The sequence below is a fragment of the Lonchura striata genome, chromosome 2, assembly GCF_046129695.1.
Source record: "Lonchura striata isolate bLonStr1 chromosome 2, bLonStr1.mat, whole genome shotgun sequence".
In the NCBI taxonomy this organism is placed as follows: domain Eukaryota; kingdom Metazoa; phylum Chordata; class Aves; order Passeriformes; family Estrildidae; genus Lonchura; species Lonchura striata.
The window spans coordinates 4,450,257-4,471,005 of NC_134604.1; the positions used below are offsets into that span (position 1 = coordinate 4,450,257).

At 54.6% G+C, this 20,749-nt stretch overlaps 1 protein-coding gene across 1 annotated transcript in view; it reads left to right on the plus strand.

The window, feature by feature from the left end:
* ARAP1 (ArfGAP with RhoGAP domain, ankyrin repeat and PH domain 1) overlaps positions 1-7,940 on the plus strand; it is a 30,332-nt gene extending 22,392 nt beyond the window's left edge. Inside the window, exons 22-34 of the mRNA XM_077790940.1 lie at positions 836-941; positions 1,165-1,312; positions 1,524-1,607; positions 1,766-1,834; positions 1,993-2,110; positions 2,959-3,072; positions 3,464-3,606; positions 5,361-5,443; positions 5,901-5,951; positions 6,336-6,399; positions 6,576-6,731; positions 7,615-7,652; positions 7,834-7,940. Coding sequence (XP_077647066.1) covers positions 836-941; positions 1,165-1,312; positions 1,524-1,607; positions 1,766-1,834; positions 1,993-2,110; positions 2,959-3,072; positions 3,464-3,606; positions 5,361-5,443; positions 5,901-5,951; positions 6,336-6,399; positions 6,576-6,731; positions 7,615-7,632 — 1,154 coding nt within the window. The 3' untranslated portion in view covers positions 7,633-7,652; positions 7,834-7,940. The remainder of the gene's footprint in view (positions 1-835; positions 942-1,164; positions 1,313-1,523; positions 1,608-1,765; positions 1,835-1,992; positions 2,111-2,958; positions 3,073-3,463; positions 3,607-5,360; positions 5,444-5,900; positions 5,952-6,335; positions 6,400-6,575; positions 6,732-7,614; positions 7,653-7,833) is intronic.
* Positions 7,941-20,749: the final 12,809 nt, after the last annotated feature.

Below are 20,749 nucleotides of genomic sequence, written 5' to 3' on the forward strand. Positions count from 1 at the left end.
TGTCCCCTTCATGGGTTGGAGAAACATGTCTGGGCTCAACATGTTCCCCTGTGCTGGGGTCTCAAGTGGTGGGTGGGGAGTGGAGTGTGTTCGTGCTGCCCCTGTACAAACTCATGCTCTGGAAAGGGTGGGGCTGACCAGGGGAGACATCCAGGACCCCCTTGCTCACTAAACACTTGGGATAGATGCCCCTAGTAGACAGACACAAGCTATGGCCCCATGGGGCTGGGATGCTCTGGCTTCAAAGAGCTGAGATGCTCCAGCTTTGTTATGCTCCAGCTGGGATGCTCTGGCCCCATGATGCTGGGATGCTCCGGCCCCATTGTGCTGAGATACTCTGTTCCCATGAATCTGGAGTGATCTAGCCCTGCAGAGCTGGGATGCTGTGGCTCCATGGAGCTGGGGTGCCCTGGCCTCACAGGTCTGGGAGGATTCAGCCACATAAAGCAGGTGTGCTATCACCCCGTGGACCTGGGATTCTCCAAGCCTGGGATGCTCTGGCACCTTGGAACTGGCAGGTTCCAGCCCCATGGAGCTGAAATGCTCCTTCCTCATTCAGCTAGGGTGCTCCACCCCCATGGAACTGGGACAGTCTGGCCACATGGAACTGGAGTGCTCCAGCCCCATGATGCTGGGTTACTCTGGTCCCCTGATTCAGGGATGCTTCAGCTTTGGCATGCTCTGGCTCTGCAGACCTGGGATGTTCTCTGGCCTCATGGATTTAGGATGCTCCATCCCCGCGTTGGAACGGGAGAGGGGAAGTGGAGCATGTAGAGGGGATGTGTGGCCCTGAATCTTAATGTGCTCCTCCATGTTCATTCTCTCCTTCTGGCAGCGCTGGAGGACGAGGAGGCAAAGGTTGGCGAGTACCGGCAGCTCTTGGCTGCCCTCCCTCCAGTGAACCGGGCCACACTGAAGGCGCTCATCAATCACCTCTTCCGGTATGGCATTGACCCCTTGGGCATGAACCTCTCCACTGTGGGGTCCTTGTTGGCTCTGGGGTGTGGGAGAGCCCTTTTCCTTTTGCTCATGTTCCTAGCAAGGAAAGGAGATGAGTTTGGGGTCAAGCTGTGCCTGATGCCAAGCATCATGTCCTGCATGGGGGTTGAAGGGAGGGGTCCAGGGAGGGCTCTGGGGCAGGAATCTTGACAGAGTTTCCCACAGGGTCCAGTGCTTCTCTGCGGAGAATCAGATGAACACGCACAACCTGGCCATTGTCTTCGGGCCCACACTCTTCCAGACGGATGGGAAGGACTACAAGGCAGGACGTGTGGTGGAGGACCTCATCAGTCACTATGTGGAGATCTTTAACGTAGGTTCACCCCTGGGTCCCAGTGTGAGGACATTCATAGGGAACGGAGAGGTGGAAGGAAGAGAAGTCAGGTCTGCTCTGTCTTAGATGTCTGTAGACATCTTGCTTTGGAGAGAAGGGGAGAGAGGACTATGTATTTTCAAACCTTGGAAACCAGAAGCCTGGAGCCAGAATGGTCTGGTCGGCCCTGATGGCTTCTCTTCTCTGGTAGGTCAATGACCAAGAGATGAAGAAGCAGCAGGATGAAATCACAGCTATCATGAAGATGCGGGAGGCATCATCCAGTGGAACACAGGTGGGTCCTGGACATGGGGACATTTTCTCCTGGGGCCCTCAGTGTCTACTGTGGCATCTCTTGGACATGCCGTGGGCAAGGGATGTCCACACTGGTGGTGGGGATTTCACCCACACTTGGGAAGCTGCAGATTGAAGCACTTTACTGTTGCCCTCCAGCAAGCTGGGGACTTCATCTGTACTGTCTACCTGGAGGAGAAGAAGACAGAGACAGAGCAGCATGTCAAGGTGAGTAGTTGGGCAGAGGGTGAAGAGCGGACAGGGGTCCCCTTGTATGCCCAAGCCTCTGTGGTGGCATGGGGACTCACACTGGGCTGTACATCTGTGGAGTGAGGATGAAAGGGGCCCGGACACTGACTGATGGACACTTGCCCCCTCCCTCTCAGATCCCAGCCACGATGACGGCTGAGGAGCTCACCTTTGAGATCCTGGACCGGCGGAAAATTGTCATGAAGGAGAAGGACTACTGGAGCTGCTTCGAAGTGAATGAGAAGGAAGAGGCAGGTTGGTGCAGGAGCATGAGGGTGGTGATGAGGAGTAGAGAGATGGAGATGGAGGTGGGGATGATGTTAGAGGTGGAGATGGGGATGAAGTTAGAGATGGAAATGAAATGGGGATGAGGATAGAAAAGATGATGGACATGGTGATGCAGATGGAGTAAGGATTGGCATGGGGATAGAGATGCAGATGGAGATGGGAATGGATGTAGGGATGGGTATGAAAAATCTCCCCTTGTGATTGCACCATGGAGCAATCTGGAATGGGCTCCAGGTGCTCAGAGGAGGACAGTTGCATACCTTATCCAGCTTACACATGGCCAGGTACTGCAGATGGGCTGAACTTTGGGCCAGGGCATCTGTCTGTATCCTTAGGAGTTCAAGTGTCTTTGAAGCTTTGATGGGGAGAGGTGTCCAGGTTCTCTGGCCACCAAAATGAGCAGCCATGTTGGCCATAGGCAGCAGCAAGGGAGAGATCAACAGAAACAGGATGAGAGCCTGTTCCTACCTTCTGGTGCCTTAAGCTCCTGCTGCCAGTGGGTAGAGGTCAGTCTTTTCTAGGTAGCAAGGGACAAGACAAGAGGAAATGGCCTCAACTTATGCCAGGGGAGGTTTAGGCTGGATATGTGAGAAAATGCCTTCAACTAAAGAGCTGTCAGCCAGCCCTGGCACAGGCTGCCCCGGGCAATGGTGGAATGTCCCTGGAGAAATAGCCAAGACCTGTAGCGGTGGCACCTGGGGACATAGTTTAGTGACACGACCATGTCGGACCCTCAGGACACAAGTGTGACGCTCTCTGGATGGGAGCTGGCCCTGGGTGCACTTTCTGAGACCTGCCTGTCCCCTGACTTACAGAGCGGCCCTTGCATTACTCGGAGAAAGTTCTGCCCATCCTGCACTGCCTGGGGACAGAGAGTTACCTGGTGGTGAAGAAGCAGATGTCCATGGAGAACATGCTCATCTACCTTGGTGAGAGGCAGGGACCATAGTCTGGGCAGGGAGAGAAGGAAGGGGATGGGATGGGGTGAGCATTGAACACTGATGGGGATGCAGAGTGGAGGGGAGGGGATGGAGAAGGGGTTGGGAATGGGAAAGAGGGTGGTATGGGATCCAGGTAGGCACCAGCTCAGTTAGCATGTGGCTTGGAGTTCCCTGATATTGTGTCATGGCCAAATGCTGTGCCCATAGCAACAGGGAAGCTGGTCCTGCCTGCCCTGCCTGGTCTGGGAGTTGAGGGGCAATGCCAGGACTCTGCAGCAGCTGGAGAGCTGCTGTTACAGGGGGTGAGGGTCTGGCTGTGCCCTTCTTGGGGGGCCTGATGGCCCTGGGGGGCCAGAGCCACTCAGGCATGTGCCTCCAGCTAGCAGAGTGGGTGACTGCAAGCATGGCCTGATGAAATTCCGGGAGGAGAGGAACCTACTGGGGCTTGGGCTGAGCACTGGCTTCCATGATCGCTACTTTATCCTCAACCACTCCTGGCTGCGCCTCTACAAAGAAGTGCGGGTGAGCCCTTCCTCCTTCTCCTTCTCCTTCTCCTTCTCCTTCTCCTTCTCCTTCTCCTTCTTCTCCTTCTCCTTCTCCTTCTCCTTCTCCTTCTCCTTCTCCTTCTCCTTCTCCTTCTCCTTCTCCTTCTCCTTCTCCTTCTCCTTCTCCTTCTCCTTCTCCTTCTCCTTCTCCTTCTCCTTCTCCTTCTCCTTCTCCTTCTCCTTCTCCTTCTCCTTCTCCTTCTCCTTCTCCTTCTCCTTCTCCTTCTCCTTCTCCTTCTCCTTCTCCTTCTCCTTCTCCTTCTCCTTCTCCTTCTCCTTCTCCTTCTCCTTCTCCTTCTCCTTCTCCTTCTCCTTCTCCTTCTCCTTCTCCTTCTCCTTCTCCTTCTCCTTCTCCTTCTCCTTCTCCTTCTCCTTCTCCTTCTCCTTCTCCTTCTCCTTCTCCTTCTCCTTCTCCTTCTCCTCCTTCCCCTTCCCCTGCCTTTCCTTCCCTGGCCTTTCCCCACCCTGCCCTGGCCCACTGTGACTCTGTTGGGATTCCCTGAGGACACGGGACCCGTGTGTGCTGACATTGCTCAGGCAGTGCAGGCAGCAGTGGGGTTGCCATGGCACAGGCAGTGCAGGCAGCCGTGAGCAGTGCCAGAGCTGGCCCCTGAAGTGCTGTCACCCAGACTGGAGCAGATCCCAGAGCTCCTGGTCAGTGCCAGGGCTGAGGGGAGGACATGCTGGCATACTGGCTGTGCAGTGACAGCCACTCCATGCCCAGTTCCTGTTTGCCCTGATGTGACACTGCACACTGGCACATAACCACTCCATCCCTGTGCCCTGCCCGTGGGCACAGGGGGGTGCAGGAGGGGTCCCCCACCTCTGTGTTAACCCTTCTCCTCTGTTGAACAGAGCCTGAGGCAGCGGAGCCCCCCCTTGGAGAGCGTGAGTAGGGAGGGGAATGGGGGCTTAGCTGGGGTGCAGGGGCTCCCATGCCCTCTGCCCTTACAAGTGTGCCCAGGGTTGACCTCAGATCCAATCCAGGGTCAGTCTCAAATCCAATCCTGCAGCACACATGTGCCAATCACTGCAACTGTCCCTGGTGCTACCAGCTCTCCCCATTTGGTCCCTCTGGCTTGTGGCTCCTGCTGTCCTTCACTCCAGGCAGCCAGAGCTGGATCTGGGGAAGGGAGCAGAGAGGATAGGGATGGGCTGAGCTGTTTCCCCATCCCGCAGGCATTGGATCGGGCTCTTGTAAGTCAATACTGCTTGCATGTGAACGTGGATGGAGGGTCCCCAGTGTGGCACCTGTTTCTGGGTCATGGCAAGGCACAGCCAGCACTGGAAGGGTCCTCATGCTGTGCCACCATGGCAGTGGGAAGTTTAGGAATGTGCTCTGGGCAGAGTGGCTCTGGGTCCACCACTGCCATGGCTGTGGCCATGATGCTGAGGAGGGGTACGAGGTGGGATCCCATGGGGAATGTCTAGTGCCAGGCTCTGGAGACCCTGTCACGATGTGCAAATGCTGGTCCCAGCTCAGAAGGCAACTGGCACTGTCTAGGGGGGACAGGCCACCTATGTCCCTTTCCTGCAGCCTGTGGCCCTTGCCATGGGTGACATACACATGCTCTACTCTATGCTGGGCTTCACCCTCCTCCCTGTCACCACATCACTGCAGCCTTTCCTCCCTGCTGGGGGGCAGACCCCATCCCAGCAACGGTGGGGACAGTGGTGAGTGGGGATAGGTCTGGCAGCCACCAACCCAGTGTCGGTTCCCTGTTCCCCCAGAGTCACAAGCCAGAGAAGGAGTGGCCTGTCCGAAACCTGAAGGTCTATCTGGGTGTTAAAAAGAAGCTTCGACCGCCGACGTGGTGAGCAGCAAAGGATGAGGACTGGAGTGGAGCTGGGGACAGGGAAAAGGACAGGGACAGTTTTGACTGCTAGACCCATCCACTGCTGGCCAGGCCTCCTGCCACCAGGTGTCAGAGCAGCCCTGTAGCACGCTTCTGCAGCCCGAGTGAACCACAGGGATTGGGCTGTCCCCAGCCCTGTCCCCAGCCCTGTCCCCAGCCCTGTCCCCAGCCCTGTATTTGGCGCTGTCCCTGCCCTGTCTTTCTCCCGAGCCCTGTTCCTGGCACTGTCCCCGGGGGTGTTTGTGGGGCTGAGGGGATTTGCAGAACTGGGGGAGGGTTTGTGGGGCAGTTGCAGGGACGGGGGGTTTGCAGGGATGGGCGGTGGCAGGGATGAGAGGGGGTTTGCTGAGGTACTTGGCCAGCAGAGGGACAGCTTCGTGGGCTGTTGGGATTCATGCTTTCTCCTCTCTTCCAGCTGGGGTTTTACAGTATTCTACGAAAACGAGAAGCACGAGAAGCAGCAATGGTGAGGGAAGGTGACATGGGATACTAAACTTCTCTCTGGGACAGACAGACATATGGCAGTTCTCTGGAGCCTTTGCCATGGCAGGGGGAGATGGGGAATCGTAGACATCATTAAACTATTTGGATGGGAAATGACCTTGAAAATCATCCAGTTGCACCCTCCTGACATTGGCAGGGGCATTGTATGTGTGGAGACAGCCTGGCTGAGCACTCATGGCCCCACGCAGGTCCCCCTGAGGCCTGTGGCTGTCCCCTTCAGTCCCCTGGGGTCTCATGCAGAGCAGCAGCTGAGGTCTCTGGAGCAGGCAGGTGTCCCTGGAGTGGGCAGAGGGGACACTCCACTTGCTTCCACCACCTCCTCTGGCTGCTGACACTGTTCCCACAGGTACCTGTGCTGTGACACCCAGGCCGATCTGCGGGAGTGGTTTGCCACCTTCCTTCAGGTGCAGGTAGATCACTCCCTGTAAAAGTGGGGCACCCCCGTGGGGGACAGTCCCAGAGGGATGCTTGGCCAGCAGAAACCCTTTGGGGCATCCAGGCATCCCTAAACACCAGCACCAGGGCAAAAGAGAGGTCCTGGGGTGGCTGAGTCTCCGGTCTCCATCACTGTCCCCTCTGTCTGCAGAACGGGGGTGCCCTGTGGCCCTCGGAGCGTCCCAAGATGCGGGTGGCACGGCCGCAGCAGGATGCCAGGTTGGGTAACATCTCCCTCATCCCGCTGCGGGGCAATGAGAGCGAGATGCGGAACAGTGTGGCTGCTTTTGCTACTGACCCCCTAACTGTGAGTCATCTGGGGGCACTGGATGGCAGGGCTGCATCCCCCCTGCATCACATGATGGGTGGGTCCTGGGCTCCAAACTCGGGTGGGAGATATCATGGCTCCCATTACTTACGTACTGCATCATCTCCAGTGATGGATCTGAGGGAGCTAGATGATCCTCTGGGGGCTGGTGGAGTCTTCTGCATCCAGGGGGTCCCAAATCATGTGATGCAAAAAGAAGGGATGCTGCCATGCTCCTGATTTTTCCTCTAACAGGGTTGGGTTTTCTGTCCTGGTCACAGATCACCTCCCCATCCAGCTGTCTTGTCTGTCTGCAACAGCTGTCCTGCCTGGGGGCTGTCACCCATCAAGTGTCCCTCACCACAGGGCTGGTGGTGGGACAGAGATGATCCCACCGCCTCCCACCACCAATCACTTGGGCCCTCATTGCTCTTATAAACCAGGGGACAGGCCTGTGCCAGGGGAATCCCCTCCAGCATCAATTGGGCATCACCCAGTGAGTGCTCAGGGATGCCCCAAGTGCATAGAGCAGCATCTTTGCTGCCCTGGAATGCCTGCACAGGCTCAGGTTTATGACACAGGGCAGTGGGGAAGCCTCCAGGGGCTTTGCTGTGGGCTGTGCTTCACAGTGTGCTTGTGGTGGTGTGGTCTGGTACAGGGGACCAGCACACCAGGGCTCCCAGGGGACAGTGGGTGAGTGTCCCCCGCCACGGGGCCAGCGTGGGAAGAGGTTCTGGGACTGCAGTGACCCTGGGGCGACTATGGTTTCTCTTGCTGGGCATTTTCCCTGTGTCCCCCTGGGTGCCATGCTGCCAGTGATGCGCAGACACGGAGGAGGAGGAGGCTGAGGATGAAAGGTGATCTGTCTGCCCTTTGTCCCCAGCTTCTGCGGAACGTCTGAGCTGGAAAACTGACATGCCAGTGAGTTTCCCCCCTGCTTGCACACCCTGTCCTGATCTGATGACAGTGGGAGCCAATGGCTCTGTCTGTCCTGTTGCCATTCGGACTTGAGGACATGGCACATGTCCGCTGAGGTGAAAAGGGGTTGGAAGTGCCTGCTCTGTCCCATTTGCTGACACTTTGCTCTCCACTTGTGCCACAGGTTCATCTCCGAGTGGGGCAGCCCTCGGGGTCTTGTGCCAGCCCCACACTCCGGCACCTGCCAGGGTCCTGTTGCCTCCAGAGCCTCCACTGGGCCCTCTCACCTTCCACTGTGGGGACCACAGGCAGCCAGGAGGGGAGATGGCAGCGAGGCCACCTCCCCACCCCTGCAGAGCTGGGCTTGGGAGCCATTGCCAGACAGCCCACAGGATGTCAGCCCTGACTCTGTGCCCCAGCTGCCTTTGGCCACCGCTTCTTTTCCCAGCTCCTGGAGGAGAAGCAGAGCCTAGCTGGGAGCTGCAGTTGAGGGCATTTACGTTTCCTCTTCCATCCCCTATTTTTAAGTCTTCCTCCTCTAAAATGATAAGGCAGGTGGGAGCTGCCCTTCCTGTGGGGTGCCACACTAGCCCTTCTCATGGGATGCACGCCTGGCCCCAGGCACTGCCATCGTCATACTCCCATCACTCCTGGGGGAGGGTCCCCTCTATGCTGGGTAGGCCAGGATGACAAGAGCCTCAGTACTCACCCAGCACTGGGTAGGGGGTGCCCTGGTCTCTGTCCTCCATCCATCAGGGTGGAGATGGCAGGAGCAGCCTCTGTGTCCCACTGCCACCTCTTGACGATATTAAAGGTCTTAAGAAATGAAGCGGGAGTGTTCAGGTCTCTGCCAGCAACAAAGGGCAGGGGTCACCAAGAGCTGGCAACCTGGAAGTGCAGAGGGATGGTCCTGGATGCACCTTCTGGGTGGTTGCCAGAGAATGGGTGCCATGGAGAAGGCAGTGAGCTGCCCTTCTGGGGACAGCAGTGGCACCCCAGTCCAACAATCCTCTGATGTGATTGCTGAGCCTTGCCAGTGCAGCCAGAATTCTGTGCCAGTGCCAGAGTTGGTGTCTGTGCTGGACTGCCACTGTAGGTCACCAGGAGTGGGTGGGAGCTACCAAGAAACTCGTGTGCAGGTGTGCTTCAGGGCCTTGGCCCTTGCAGTGTGACGCACAATGGGCATTTCAAAGCCAGAGGTTGAGAGCTGTCTCTTTGGATCATGGCAGCCATAGGAACTCCTCCCGACAGCCCATGGCTGATCGTGTGTGCTGCTTCAGCCTGCCAGTGTTTGTGACCTTGGAACTTGTCATAGAAACCTTTTGAGCTTCATCTCACAGCCATGGTGGTGGGGAGCATCACTGGAGCTCAGCCTGAGTGGCAGAAGGTAGCTGGAACTCTGCTTTTCCTGGTTTCCAGGGATGTGGGGATACCAGTCCCCACAGATGTTGGGGTGCAGGGCTGATGGGAGGCAGGGATGCTGGTCCCCAGGGATGGAGGGATGCAGGGAGCTGGGTGTAAGTGCAGGGCTGGGAGCATGGCTGCCTGCTGAGTTGTCTGTGGCAGCCCTGAGTGGGGGTGTCCCGCCGCCCCCTCCTCACGCTGAGCCACCACAGGGGCTGTGGGTGAGTCACCCGTGGGAGCAGGAGGGCTGTCAGTCACCTGCAGGCACTGCCGGCGTGCAGGAGGGTGGCAGCGGTGCTGGCAGTGTCACCTGCAGTGCTGCAAGGGGTGGAGGGGCCGCTAAGAGGGAGACAGAGGGAAGGCACCCGTGTCCCCACCTCCCCCCGAAAACAGCACGCCGCAAGCCTCAGTTATACCAGTGTGTACTCAGGCCCCTCATTGTTGTGGCAGAGTGAGGACCCGGGTGTTGGGAAGAGCAGGAGAGCCTTCATCACTCCTGGGTTAATGGCCTCTCTCTCATTCTGCTGTGCCAGGTTGCCCCATGGGGCTTCCCATCCATCCATCCATCCATCCCTCCCTCCCTTCTTCCATCCTTTTCTCCCTACCTCCTTCCACACCTCTATCTCTCCCCTGCACCACCAGCATTCCCTCAATCCCTCAATCCGCTCCCTCCTTCAGCAGCCTCACTGCCCATGCAACTTGTCCCTCTTACCCTCATTCCCACTCTTTCACCACTAGGACATCCAACCCCTTCACCTTGCCCTGCTCCAGGAGCTGAACAAACTCTTTGCTGCTCCCAACCAGCCAAGCCTCCAGCCAAGCTTGGGTCTGCACCCTCAATGGACCACGGACAGAGTGTGGGGGCAGCAGGGGCTTGCTGGGGACCCTTCTGGATCCCATGAACATGAGATTTGGGGTTCCCTTCATCTCTAACAACACTTTTTTGGGGAAGGGATCAATAGGGAGCTGCTGGTGGCCCGCTTGAGGGAAACTGGGAGTGGGCAGGAGGTATTATGCAGTGGTGGATCCCATAAGCATGAGGTTTGGGGTTCTCCTCACCTTCATGCTGTTTTCTGGAGGAAGAGATGGGCAGCCCATCTGAAGGCAGCCAGCACGCAGTGATGATAAACGGGGACCTCCTGCCCTGATGTCCTCGAGCGCGGCGAAGGCAGGAGGGGCCAGGACGCTGCAGCAGCGCTGCTGCGCTGAGCTGGCGCAGCGTTGGCCTGTGGAGAGATGGATCCATCCAGAAGCCCGTCACCGCAGAGCGGGATGGATCAGGCCTCTCTCCAGCTCCCGCTATTCATAGAGCTGCGGAGGCGAGCGCCATGTGACACCGCACGTCGGCAAAGTGATTAATTGCAGAGACATTTACAAACAACTTAATAAACTGACATCGGTGGGGGTTGGGCATGTGAGGGTGTCTTCTGGCTTCTCCATAAGCACAGCTGGGACTCAGCTGGGACCTGGCTGAGACCCACAGCTTCTTCCTGGAGTGCCGGAGCCCTCGGCACTGTCCCTGTCCTTGCCCGTGGTCTGGTGGTGGTGGTAGCACCAGTGACCTTGTGTGCCACACACAAAGATTAGCTGAATGCCAGGCTTGAGTCATGGTCGTGGTGCCACCAAGGACGATGCTGCCATTCCTGAGGTGCTGCCTGCCCTGCGTGCTGCCATTCCTGTGTGTTGTGTCTTGTGGTGGGGACACCCCACATTCGCCTTCCTCATCTCAGGTGTCCTGAGGAGGAGCCAGGTGGTGACTGGACAGCCCAGCATGATGCCACAATCACCCCGTGGCACCAGTACAGATTGTCTCCAGGGGTTCTCCCCTGCATCCCACATCCACAGCAGCTGTGTCCCACTGAATGGCTTCTACCCCTGCACTCCCCCTCCCTCCTCAATAATGAACTCAGCAGATTATCAGGTCCTGGGTTATTAGAGAGCAGCCACACTCCAACAGACGTTAAACTAGTCATTATTTCATCAACAGCTCCATTAAACTGTCACTGGCTTTTTCCAGCCTTTCCCCCCCATAATTTTTCCCTTTTCCTTGCCTCCTGCCTTTTCTCCATCTATGCTTTTTTTATCAGAGCATGTGGCTGCCAGCACATTCAGGATGCTCCCAAGGGGCTCACCTCATCCCTCAGCTATCAAGTTTACCCACCCAGAAAATGGGATCAGGCTAGGGAAGGACTTGAAGAAATCTACCACTCCCCAAACTGACAGAGGAACCCCCCTCCCCTGCTCCATTCCACTTTCAGCTGGCCCAGCGATGGAAATGGTCTCTGGGTGTTGGGGAAGGGAGAGAAGAGCCCATGAGAGGGTTTTAAAAGCAGAAGGTGACGGGGCAGAGGAAAGGCCCAGCTGCTGAAGCTTTTTATCCTTCACAGAGCTCTCCTCCCTCCCCCTGCTCTGTCCACTCCCAACTTCCTCCCTGGCCACCTTCTACTCGCCAGTAGCTTAATAAGAAAAATGAAGGAAATGTAAATAGCTAGATAAATGTTGGACTGGTATGGGGGGAGGAAAGGCTGCAGAGGTGGGTTGTGCCTAGGAGGGTCCCATGGGATGGGGGATCTGCCTCTCCCAACTCCAGTGGAGTGCTGGCAGTGCCAGGGACTCAGTGCCACATTGCTGGTGAAAGATTTTGGGAGCTCGATGTCTTGAGAGAATGGAGAAGGTGTTTAGGAAGGGATGTTTGCCCTTGGCTTTGCATGGCCAGAGCTGGTCAAGGAGACATGACTAAAGCAAGATGGTGATGGGTGGCAGAGATGAGAGCCAGACTGGGATTTTCCCTGTCAGGGGGAACTTCCCAGTGGGCACAGGGACCAGTGATCACAACCAGCTGGCAACCTTCCTCCCAGCAGAGGCCAGTGGTGCCATTGGAGCATGTGGGGCTGGCACCTGAACAAGGACAGTCTTGTTGATGGCTGTTTATCCATCACTGTCACAGCATTGGCTCTGATGAGGATCTGGGTTTGTCTTTCTCCATTAAGTAGATGTTAATTTGCATTTATTTAAAAATAACAGAGCTTTCAATCTCTTTATTAACATCGGTGCAGCAATGCTTCTGGGTTGTCAGCCCAGAGATATTCCTGATGTGTTCCTGTCCAGGGCTGGGCACAGAGCCCAGCTAGGATCCATCCCCTGGAGCCAGGATCCCCAGGGGAATGTGTGCAACGTGGGACAGGCAAATACATATAATTGCTGAGTGTTCAGCATCCTCACTGCTGCGTGTCCCCTGGGTGACAACCCTGCTCCCCTCTATGCTCCAAGACCTCTAGGGGTGGGGAGAAACAGGGATGAGTTTTTCAGGGATGTTGGGGGGACTCAGTGTCCCTGTGGACCGTAGAAGGGTCACAGAAGGGACCTGAAGCATTCCTGGAGCCTTCCTGGGGCATCCTTCCCCAGGTGGAGGCTCAGAGCTGCTCCCTGAGCTACAGACAACACCCCAGCAGGTTCTGCAGGTTAAGGCAGGGAAATCCCCATGGAATCAATCTTTTGGAGCCCCATGGCTAATGACCACAGTGCTCCAAGCAGTGACATGGATGTGCCACATGTCCTGCAGGCTGGGCACCCATCCCCTACCCAGCCCTGCACCCGGATGCAGCAGACATGGGTGCGGCTGCAGAGGAGTGGGCACAGCTCTGCACTCATGCGTGTCATGCACTCATGCATGACACCTGTCTGGTTCACCAGGACTCCAAAATCTCACATTGCCCTTGTTCCACCTGGTGGGAGATTCCCAAGGAGCCTTTTGGGCTGTGACTCCAGATGTGTGTATGAGCATGCCATGTGCTTTTACTGACATGGCGAGCCTGGATCTGCAATTCTATGCATGACCATTCATCCAAACATATGCATATATGCTCAGGTGCACATGTGTATTTATCCCACGTATATATCCCACATAAATATGTACCCAGGTGAGCAGCAACTCCATGGACATGTGGCCCTGAATGATGTCACCCCACTTCAACTTTCCAGTGGGCTGCCACTGAAATCACAATGAGCTTTGGCTTATTGAAGACAAGGGAGATGGCAAACCTCTGTCTTGAGTGTTTGTGGAGACCAGGTCTTGAATCAAAGGAAAAAAATAATAAAGAAAAAGTAACAACAACAACAAAAAAAACCCCAAAACCAAAACAAATGACAAAATAAAGAAAAATAGTAGAATAAATGGAAACAATAAAATAAGCAAAGGTAAACCTATAAAAATCCCTGAGACTTTATATATTAAAAAAAAAATACAGGGGAAAAAAAATCTCTTTGAGGAGAATCACTTCAAATTGGCTATTTATCCGTGCAGCATCCCGCTGGGAGGTTTCCATGGCTACCTGGCAGCCAGCAGCCGGGGCGGCAGCGTGCCAGCCCCGTGTGCCTCCCAGCGTGTCCCCGCGGTCCCCTGGCCACCAACCCTTGTGCTGCGCTGGTGGCGATGCTGCTGCGGGCGTGCAGCGAGCACCATCGCCCCAGCCCCGCCACCAGGTGCGGCTTTTGGGGGTCCCTTGCTGCTGTCCCCCGTCCCTCCCCGGCCCCCCGGGACCCCTCTGGCTGGCTGTCCCCTCTGGGACCGGGGTTTGCCGTGGTCCTGCTGCTCTGGGCTCAGCAGGCAGGGCTGGGTTGGCACGCAAGGATTCGGGATAAAGAGATGAAGAGAGGTCAGTGGTATGCTGTCCAGAGAGATTGTATTGCCTGAACGGTTGTGGGGACCAAAGAGCCTGGGATACTGCCCAGATACAGTTTTATACAGCAAAATTAAGAGATAAGGTCTAAACAATAGAGACAGTGTCCAGCCCGGGCACTTCAGAACCACCCCAGGGGTCAGGTCCAATGGAACTGCTCAGGGGTGGGGAGAAGGGGGTTCACAGAGAAATGCTGAAGTGAAACTTTCCCGAAGCAATGGGGCATACAGAAATGTATCTTTTCCTCAGTTTCCCATTCCCAAGGCCTTTCTAAAAGCCTTCCTCCACACTACCATGCCAGCATGATAGCAACAACCAGGTGCTGCCCGAGAAGGCCAGACCTGAGGATTGGCACCCACCTGGTGGGATGCTCCAGGGACCAGAGGCTGGCACTGGAGGCATGGTGGGAACAATCCTTGCAGAACCACCGGTGCAGGCTGGGAGCAGAGCTGAACCCCCATCTGGGAGGGAGGGAGGGATGCCTCAAGGCATTTCTGCTCCCCAGAAGAGCACTGAGTTCCCCCTTTATGCTTGGAACCTCATCACTGCTTCTCCCCACCCCAAGAAGCCCTGGAGCATGGTGGGGAGTGAGGCTGTCATCCAGAGGACACAAAGTCACCACCTGGAGGAGCTGAGCTCTCTCCTTCCTGCTCACCAGCCATGGTTTGAGGCAGGTGGCTGGGAAACCTTTGGGAAGAGTCTTTTGAAGCCTCGTGCTGTCCCTTGGGGATGATGCTGCTGGATTTGGAAGGCTAATGTGCAGGAGCTAGAGAGTTCCCATGATGGTGAGTGCTCGCATGGATCCCTTCCATGACCCTGAAGGACCATCTCCAAGGCAGCCTCTCTCCATGGGTCCCCCACTTCCCCTTCTGGGTGCACCCCTGGGCCATGACAAGGAGACTCTGATTGGCCATGACCCCTACTGAAGGTGCAGGGAAACTTCTCATCTGCCCCAGCACTGCTGGAAGGGAGAACACTGGGACACCTCAGGAACAAGGAGCTCAATCCTGCTCTTCCTGTGTCACCCAGGCTGCCTGGTTCCTGTCCTGTCCCCTGTCTCCCACCTCATCTGCCACCCACCCTGGGGGCATGGCAGTGTTGGGTGCAAAGGAAAAGCCCCTCCGCTTCTTCTGTCATCTCCAAAGCAGGGATGGACTCCTGCCTCTAGGTGACTGGAGGGGGGAAGAGGAGATTTGGGACTTCTGGGCTCAGTCTGCACCCCAGTGCCACCCTGGGACTGGATGCCTTGGTGCCCCCATGCCCTCTTCCACAGGCAGCAATGTGAGGGCTGGGAAGGGTTCAGGGGAGGCAACAAGGATCTCCAAAACCTTGAGCATATTTGGAATGAGGAATCAGTGGAGGGGGTCAGGTCTGGGTCCATGGTATGGGGAAGGACTACAGGGATGGTGTTTGGGCTGTGGTACCTGGTAGAGCCCTGGGAGCATCCTTATGACTCCTGTCAGTTCTCAGGAGCAGGGTCTGATCCTGCCACCCTGCTTAAATCCTTGTTTCCCACTGCCTGTGTGCTGAGTGTCCCGCCTGGCACCTGGAGAATGGCACCACAGGGATATTTTCCCATACTTTGGGCTCAGGGACACATCATACTATGTGAGGACAGAAAAATGTGAGGTGCAACGAAAAGAGAGATTGGAAAGTGGGGGCAGAGTGTCCCCTCATGCCCCTGAGTGTCCATGAGCACCTCATTCTCCTGGCTCAGCACTGGGGAAGGTCACCTGCATGATGTCCTGAGTGCGACAGAGCCAGCGGGTCCCTGTCCCTTCCTGCACCCCGCTGGCAGATGTGACCAGGCAGGAGACACTGGCAGAGGCTGGGGGACAGCTTCAGTGGCAAGTGCTGGACAGGGCTGCAGGAGCTGGCACCAGCCACTCTCCTGCTGCCCTGTCGATCCCAGGGACCTGCAGGCTGAGGGAGCTGTGGGGGGGCTGCTGAGAGCAGCTTATGATGGTGTGAAACAACCCTGGAGAAGACTCAGCTCTCTTCCTCTTCCTCCTCCCTTTTCCCTTCCCTTTTCCCTTCCCTTTTCCCTTCCCCTTCCTCTTTTATTTCCTCTTCCTCTTTCCTTTTCCCTTCCCCCTCTCCCTGTCACCTTCTTTCCCCTTCTTTGCCCCTTTTCCCCCTTCTTTCTCCCCCTTTCCACTTTTTCCTTCCCCTTTCCCTTCTTTTCCCTTCATCATCCTTCCTTTTCCTCTTCTTTCCCTTTTCCTCTCCAAATCCCATTTCCAAAGCCAAAGAAAGCCCTTGCCTCCTCAGGCTAGGAGTAGCTCCTTCCTGTGACGTTCAGAAGCTCCATCCCAGCTCCAGCACCTTCCTAGCCAGTAGCACCAAACCTGGGTGGCTCCAGCATGGCCTGGGCTGGCCCTGGTGACAGCATTGTCCCACTATGGGATGTATTGGATATGTTGCACCCCAGCAGGCCCCAAACAGCTCCCTGGAACACCCACCCCCACCCCAAAATCCATGTGAGGTGTTTCTCCCTGTTCTGCCCCAGTCACAGGTGAGCTGTTGGACCTGTGGACACAGGCAATAATTTTCTGGTTCACTGTGAATTTATCCCTTTTTTTTTATTTATTTATTTATTTATTTATTTTTGTTTCATTGAGAACATCTTGTACCAACGTTGCAATAAAAACAAGGCTTGAGGTTCCTCTGTGTGTTTTTTCCTGTTCTTTATCTGTTCCCAGGATAAATGTCAATGGAAATAGAAAAGCTTTTCTCTGTTTTGCTATTTTCTTCCCTCCCTGAAAGACTCTTCAGGTTTATGAGGGAAAATGGTGGAAAAAATCAGAAAGGGAAGAAAAATCCCCAAAACTTGCTGAAATGGAACCTCGTCATGGATATGTCTTTGTACGTGGCAGGACCAGGAGGAATTAAACAGCGACGTAGATGTGGCACTTGTGGATGAATTTTAGTGGTGGGCTGTGAGACCCCCGGGTTTGGTCTGGGGTCCCATGTGGTGGTGAAATTTCTCCTCCAACCCGTGCTTCCAAAGAAAAACTCCACAGCCTCTTGCTGTTCGGTCTCAAGGCAGTTTATTGCAAGTTATCTAAAAGATTTTCTTCTGGGGCTGCTGTGGTTTGCTCAGAGCTCAGGCAGAGGCACACACACACCCTGACATCCTCTCTGACCCCGACTGCTTCTTCTCTCCCCGCCCAGGGCTGCTGCTGTCTTTTATATGGTACATTACGTGTTACATGGTTACAGTTTTCCCCAATTCCTATTACCTATATTAAATGGTGCTTTTCTATCTTTTATATGGTACATTACGTGTTACATGTTTACAGTTTTCCCCAACACCTACCACCTATATTACAAGGTGTTTTTCTACTCTAAACCAATCTGTGAGTGCCAACATCACCAAGAACATGGAGGCAAGGAAGAAGAAGGAGGAAGAACAGGATCAGCCCATTTTCCTCCATCTTAGAACTTCTGACCCCCATGGACAAAGTAAAAACCCCCCTGTACAGGTGCTAAAACCCCCCTGTACAATACTAAAAAAAATTCCCCTCTGTTTTGTAACTACTTTTACTATACTATCTAACCCTTTGTGACTGCTTGTTCCACCTTCAAAGTTGGTAACTCATTCCATGGCTCAAACTCAAAATCACAGCTGTTTCCAGCTGCCTGCCAGGGTCTAAAATGCTTCTGACCAAGGCCTGGAACCTCTAAGAATGTCTGAGAGACATTTTGAGTTCAAACAGTGGGCTTGGTGGTGGCGTAGAACTGTTGGACTTGGTGGTCTTTGAGGGCTTTTCAAACCTTAATGATTCTGTGATCCCATGATTCAAAGCAGGAAAGTGTCCCATGGCTCAGAGCATCCCAGGAAGCTTGACTGGGTCTCTCCAGAGGAAGACTTGTGCCTCTCTTGCATGCACAGCGAGAGAGCTCACAGCTCTGCGTGTGATGCAGAGCCCATTTGTAGGGAAAGTATTCAAGGAGGAAATTGCTTTGTATCAGCAAATACATCTCCATTAGCGCTGGAATTGGTATCCTGCACAATACGTGCTCGAGGACAAAGCCTGCCTATTCAGAGAATTCAATCCTGTTGCTGAGGAGTATCAGCAGCAAGCAAAGCAAGGCTCGTTTCGTATTCACGCCGCAGATACCGGCATGAGGCCATGGAGATGGAACGCTGCCTACGGAACGCTGGCATCACTTTGCTTTCCCAGCAGTAAATAAAGACACACAGCCCCTGCTGGTGCCCAGTGCAGGATCCCCAGCAGCTCCAGCAAAGAGAAAAGAGAGATTTGTAGGAGACATTGTGTCAGGACTTCGGACTGTTGCCATGTCTCCCAGGATCCTCTCCCTCCGGCCAGGAGGTGAGGCTAAGTGCCCCTCTCAGGTGCACCTGGAGGAAGTTTCTTAGTGGATCTCACTGGCCATCACTGGGGCTTTACTCCTATGAGATTGATCAATGTTTTGATCAGCTTTGTAGCAGGACATTGGACCAGGCATGTCCGTGCTCTATAGCAATGCCCACCCAGCAATGTCCACCCAGCAATGCCCACCCCGAAATGCCTCATTTGCTTCCAAGCAAGAATTAGCAGGCATTTTTATATATATATATATAAAACCCACCACCAAAATCAACCTCAAACTGAGCATTTTTAATTAAACACACCAAAACATTCCAGGAGGGTTTTTCCTATTCTTAGCTTCTGTGACACTCTTGGGACTTCACACACTGTGCTGCCACTTGCAGAAGGACTCTTAAGCTTCTTGGATATGGGGTGGAGTTTTCTCTTGAGTAGAAAATAGTACAGATAGATGTGGAGGCAAGAAAAACATGTCTCTTAAATACCAGGAATGACATTTGGAGAGGGGAATAAGAAGGGAGAGACTAGGCCATCGCACTGGCCACTTGGAAGGAGTCCCAGGGGATTTGGAGCATTGGGATGGTGGGGATGTGGCACTTGGGTCCAAAGTGAAGTGGAGCACTTGTCAGTGGTGGGGGAATGGTTGGACTTGATGGTCTCAAAGGGCTTATCCTACACAAATTCCATGATTCCATGGTAATATGCAGACATGATGGTCCTTGCCTGGCATCTGGAGATGGATGGTTCCTTCTGGTGGTCTTGGCACCCAAATCTGCTCCGATCTTCTCAGCTGCTTCTGTCTGGGGACCACTGCAAGACAAAAAAAACCTCTTGGGGAATAAGAGAGGCTGGGATAAACAAGCATGGGAACCAGCTTTTCAGGAAAGGAGGGGACTCCTTGTAGATTGCAAGATGATGGGGGTTGGCAGGGTGTGGGATGGCCCATCCATGGCAGCCACCATACTCTCACCATCCATCACTGCCACTGCAGAGTGTTGGGACCAACTTGGCCACCAGCCACGTTGGTGGAAGAAGATGAATGAGTGCTGGAATGGCTCCGAGTCCTCAGGGCATCCCATGGTGCCCCACAGCGGGTTCCCCCCACAAAGGAGTGCAGGATATGAGCTCAGCCAGATGATGAAAACCTAAGTCATTATGTCTGAGACTCAGGGTGGAAATAGGGGTTAGATTAAAGTGATGGTCCTTAAAATAATCTCAAATTAGTCCTGACTCTACTCTCAGCTCTTAGGGAAAAATTTGGGCAAGTAATTGCAGGTCTGGGCCTCAGTTTCCCCTTGCGGATAACAAAGTCAGAGGATCTTGTGTAACTGATACAATCCACTGCCTATATCTGTAGACCATGGGGATATTAATCCTGGTGAATTTGACAGGAACTGATGTGATTTGAGTGCTAATCCCTTAATATCTATGGCTGCTCTAACGTCCCAGCTGGTGGATTCACAATGGAGTAGGGAAGCAGCAGCCCATCCACAAAGACTTTAAAGCACATTCCTCCCTTCCCCCCACAAGTAAATGACTCTGGAGAGATGAAGGTCTGCAAGGCTAGTGAAGAACAACCTAAATAGGCTCTTTTCGGTGCAAAATCTCAATACACTAAGCCAAATTCCCAGTTTGAGAGTGTGAGTTGGGCCTGTGGTGCAGCACACAGCATAGGGAGAGAGTGCAGAGGATGCAAGTACCTGCAGAGGGATGCAATGGATCCTGCAGACCCCAGACACACTCCTGGATTCACCTGTGTGAGAACAAAGGTCCATGGCTCCGTGTTGCCAGTGGCCCTGAGATGCTGAGGGCGAGGGAAAGAGCAGAGCAAAGACACACATCTTTGGTAGTGCCACAGGCAGTGGGGTTCAGGGTACCACTGGCATGTTTATGGCAACACCAAGCTCTGTGGTGTCATCACCATGCTGTAGGGAAGGGATGGAATTGAGGGGGACCGGGACAGGCTGAAGAAGGGGTACTGTGCCAGCCTCATGAAATTCAACAAGGTTAAGTGCAAGGCCTTGCACATGGGTTGGAGTATTCCCAAGCACAAACACAGAATGGGTGGAGAATGGATTGAGAGCAGCCCTGGGGAGAAACACTTGACAGATGAAAAGATCAGGATGCCCTGGCCATGTTCACTGACAGCCCAGATATCCCCTGTGTCCTGAGATGGTCCCCAGGAGTGTGGGCATCAGGTAAGGAAGGGATTCTTCTGTTCTGTTCTGTTCTGTTCTGCTCTGCTCTGGTAAGAGCTCTCCTGCAGTGCTGCTTCCAGCTCTGGGGCCCCAGCATCAGAAGGACATGAAGCTGATGGAGTGAGTCCAGAGGATGCTGTGGAGATGCTCTGAGGACTGAAAAACATCTGCTGTGGGCATCCCTCCTATGGCTGAGAGAGTTGGCAGTTCTAAGCCTGAAGAAAAGGCTCTGAGGAAATATTAGAGCCCCTTCCACTGCCTAAAGGAGCTCCAAGAGGGCTGAAGAGGGACATTGGACAATGGTCTGGCATGACAGAACAATGGGGAATGCCTTTAGTCTGACAGACAGCAGGGACAGATAGGATACTGGGAAAAAATTCTTGGCTGTGAGGTGGTGAGACCCTGGCACAGGCTGCCCAGAAAAGCAGTGTCTGCCCTATCCCTGGAAGCATGCAAAGCCAGACTGGATGGGGCTTGCAGAAACC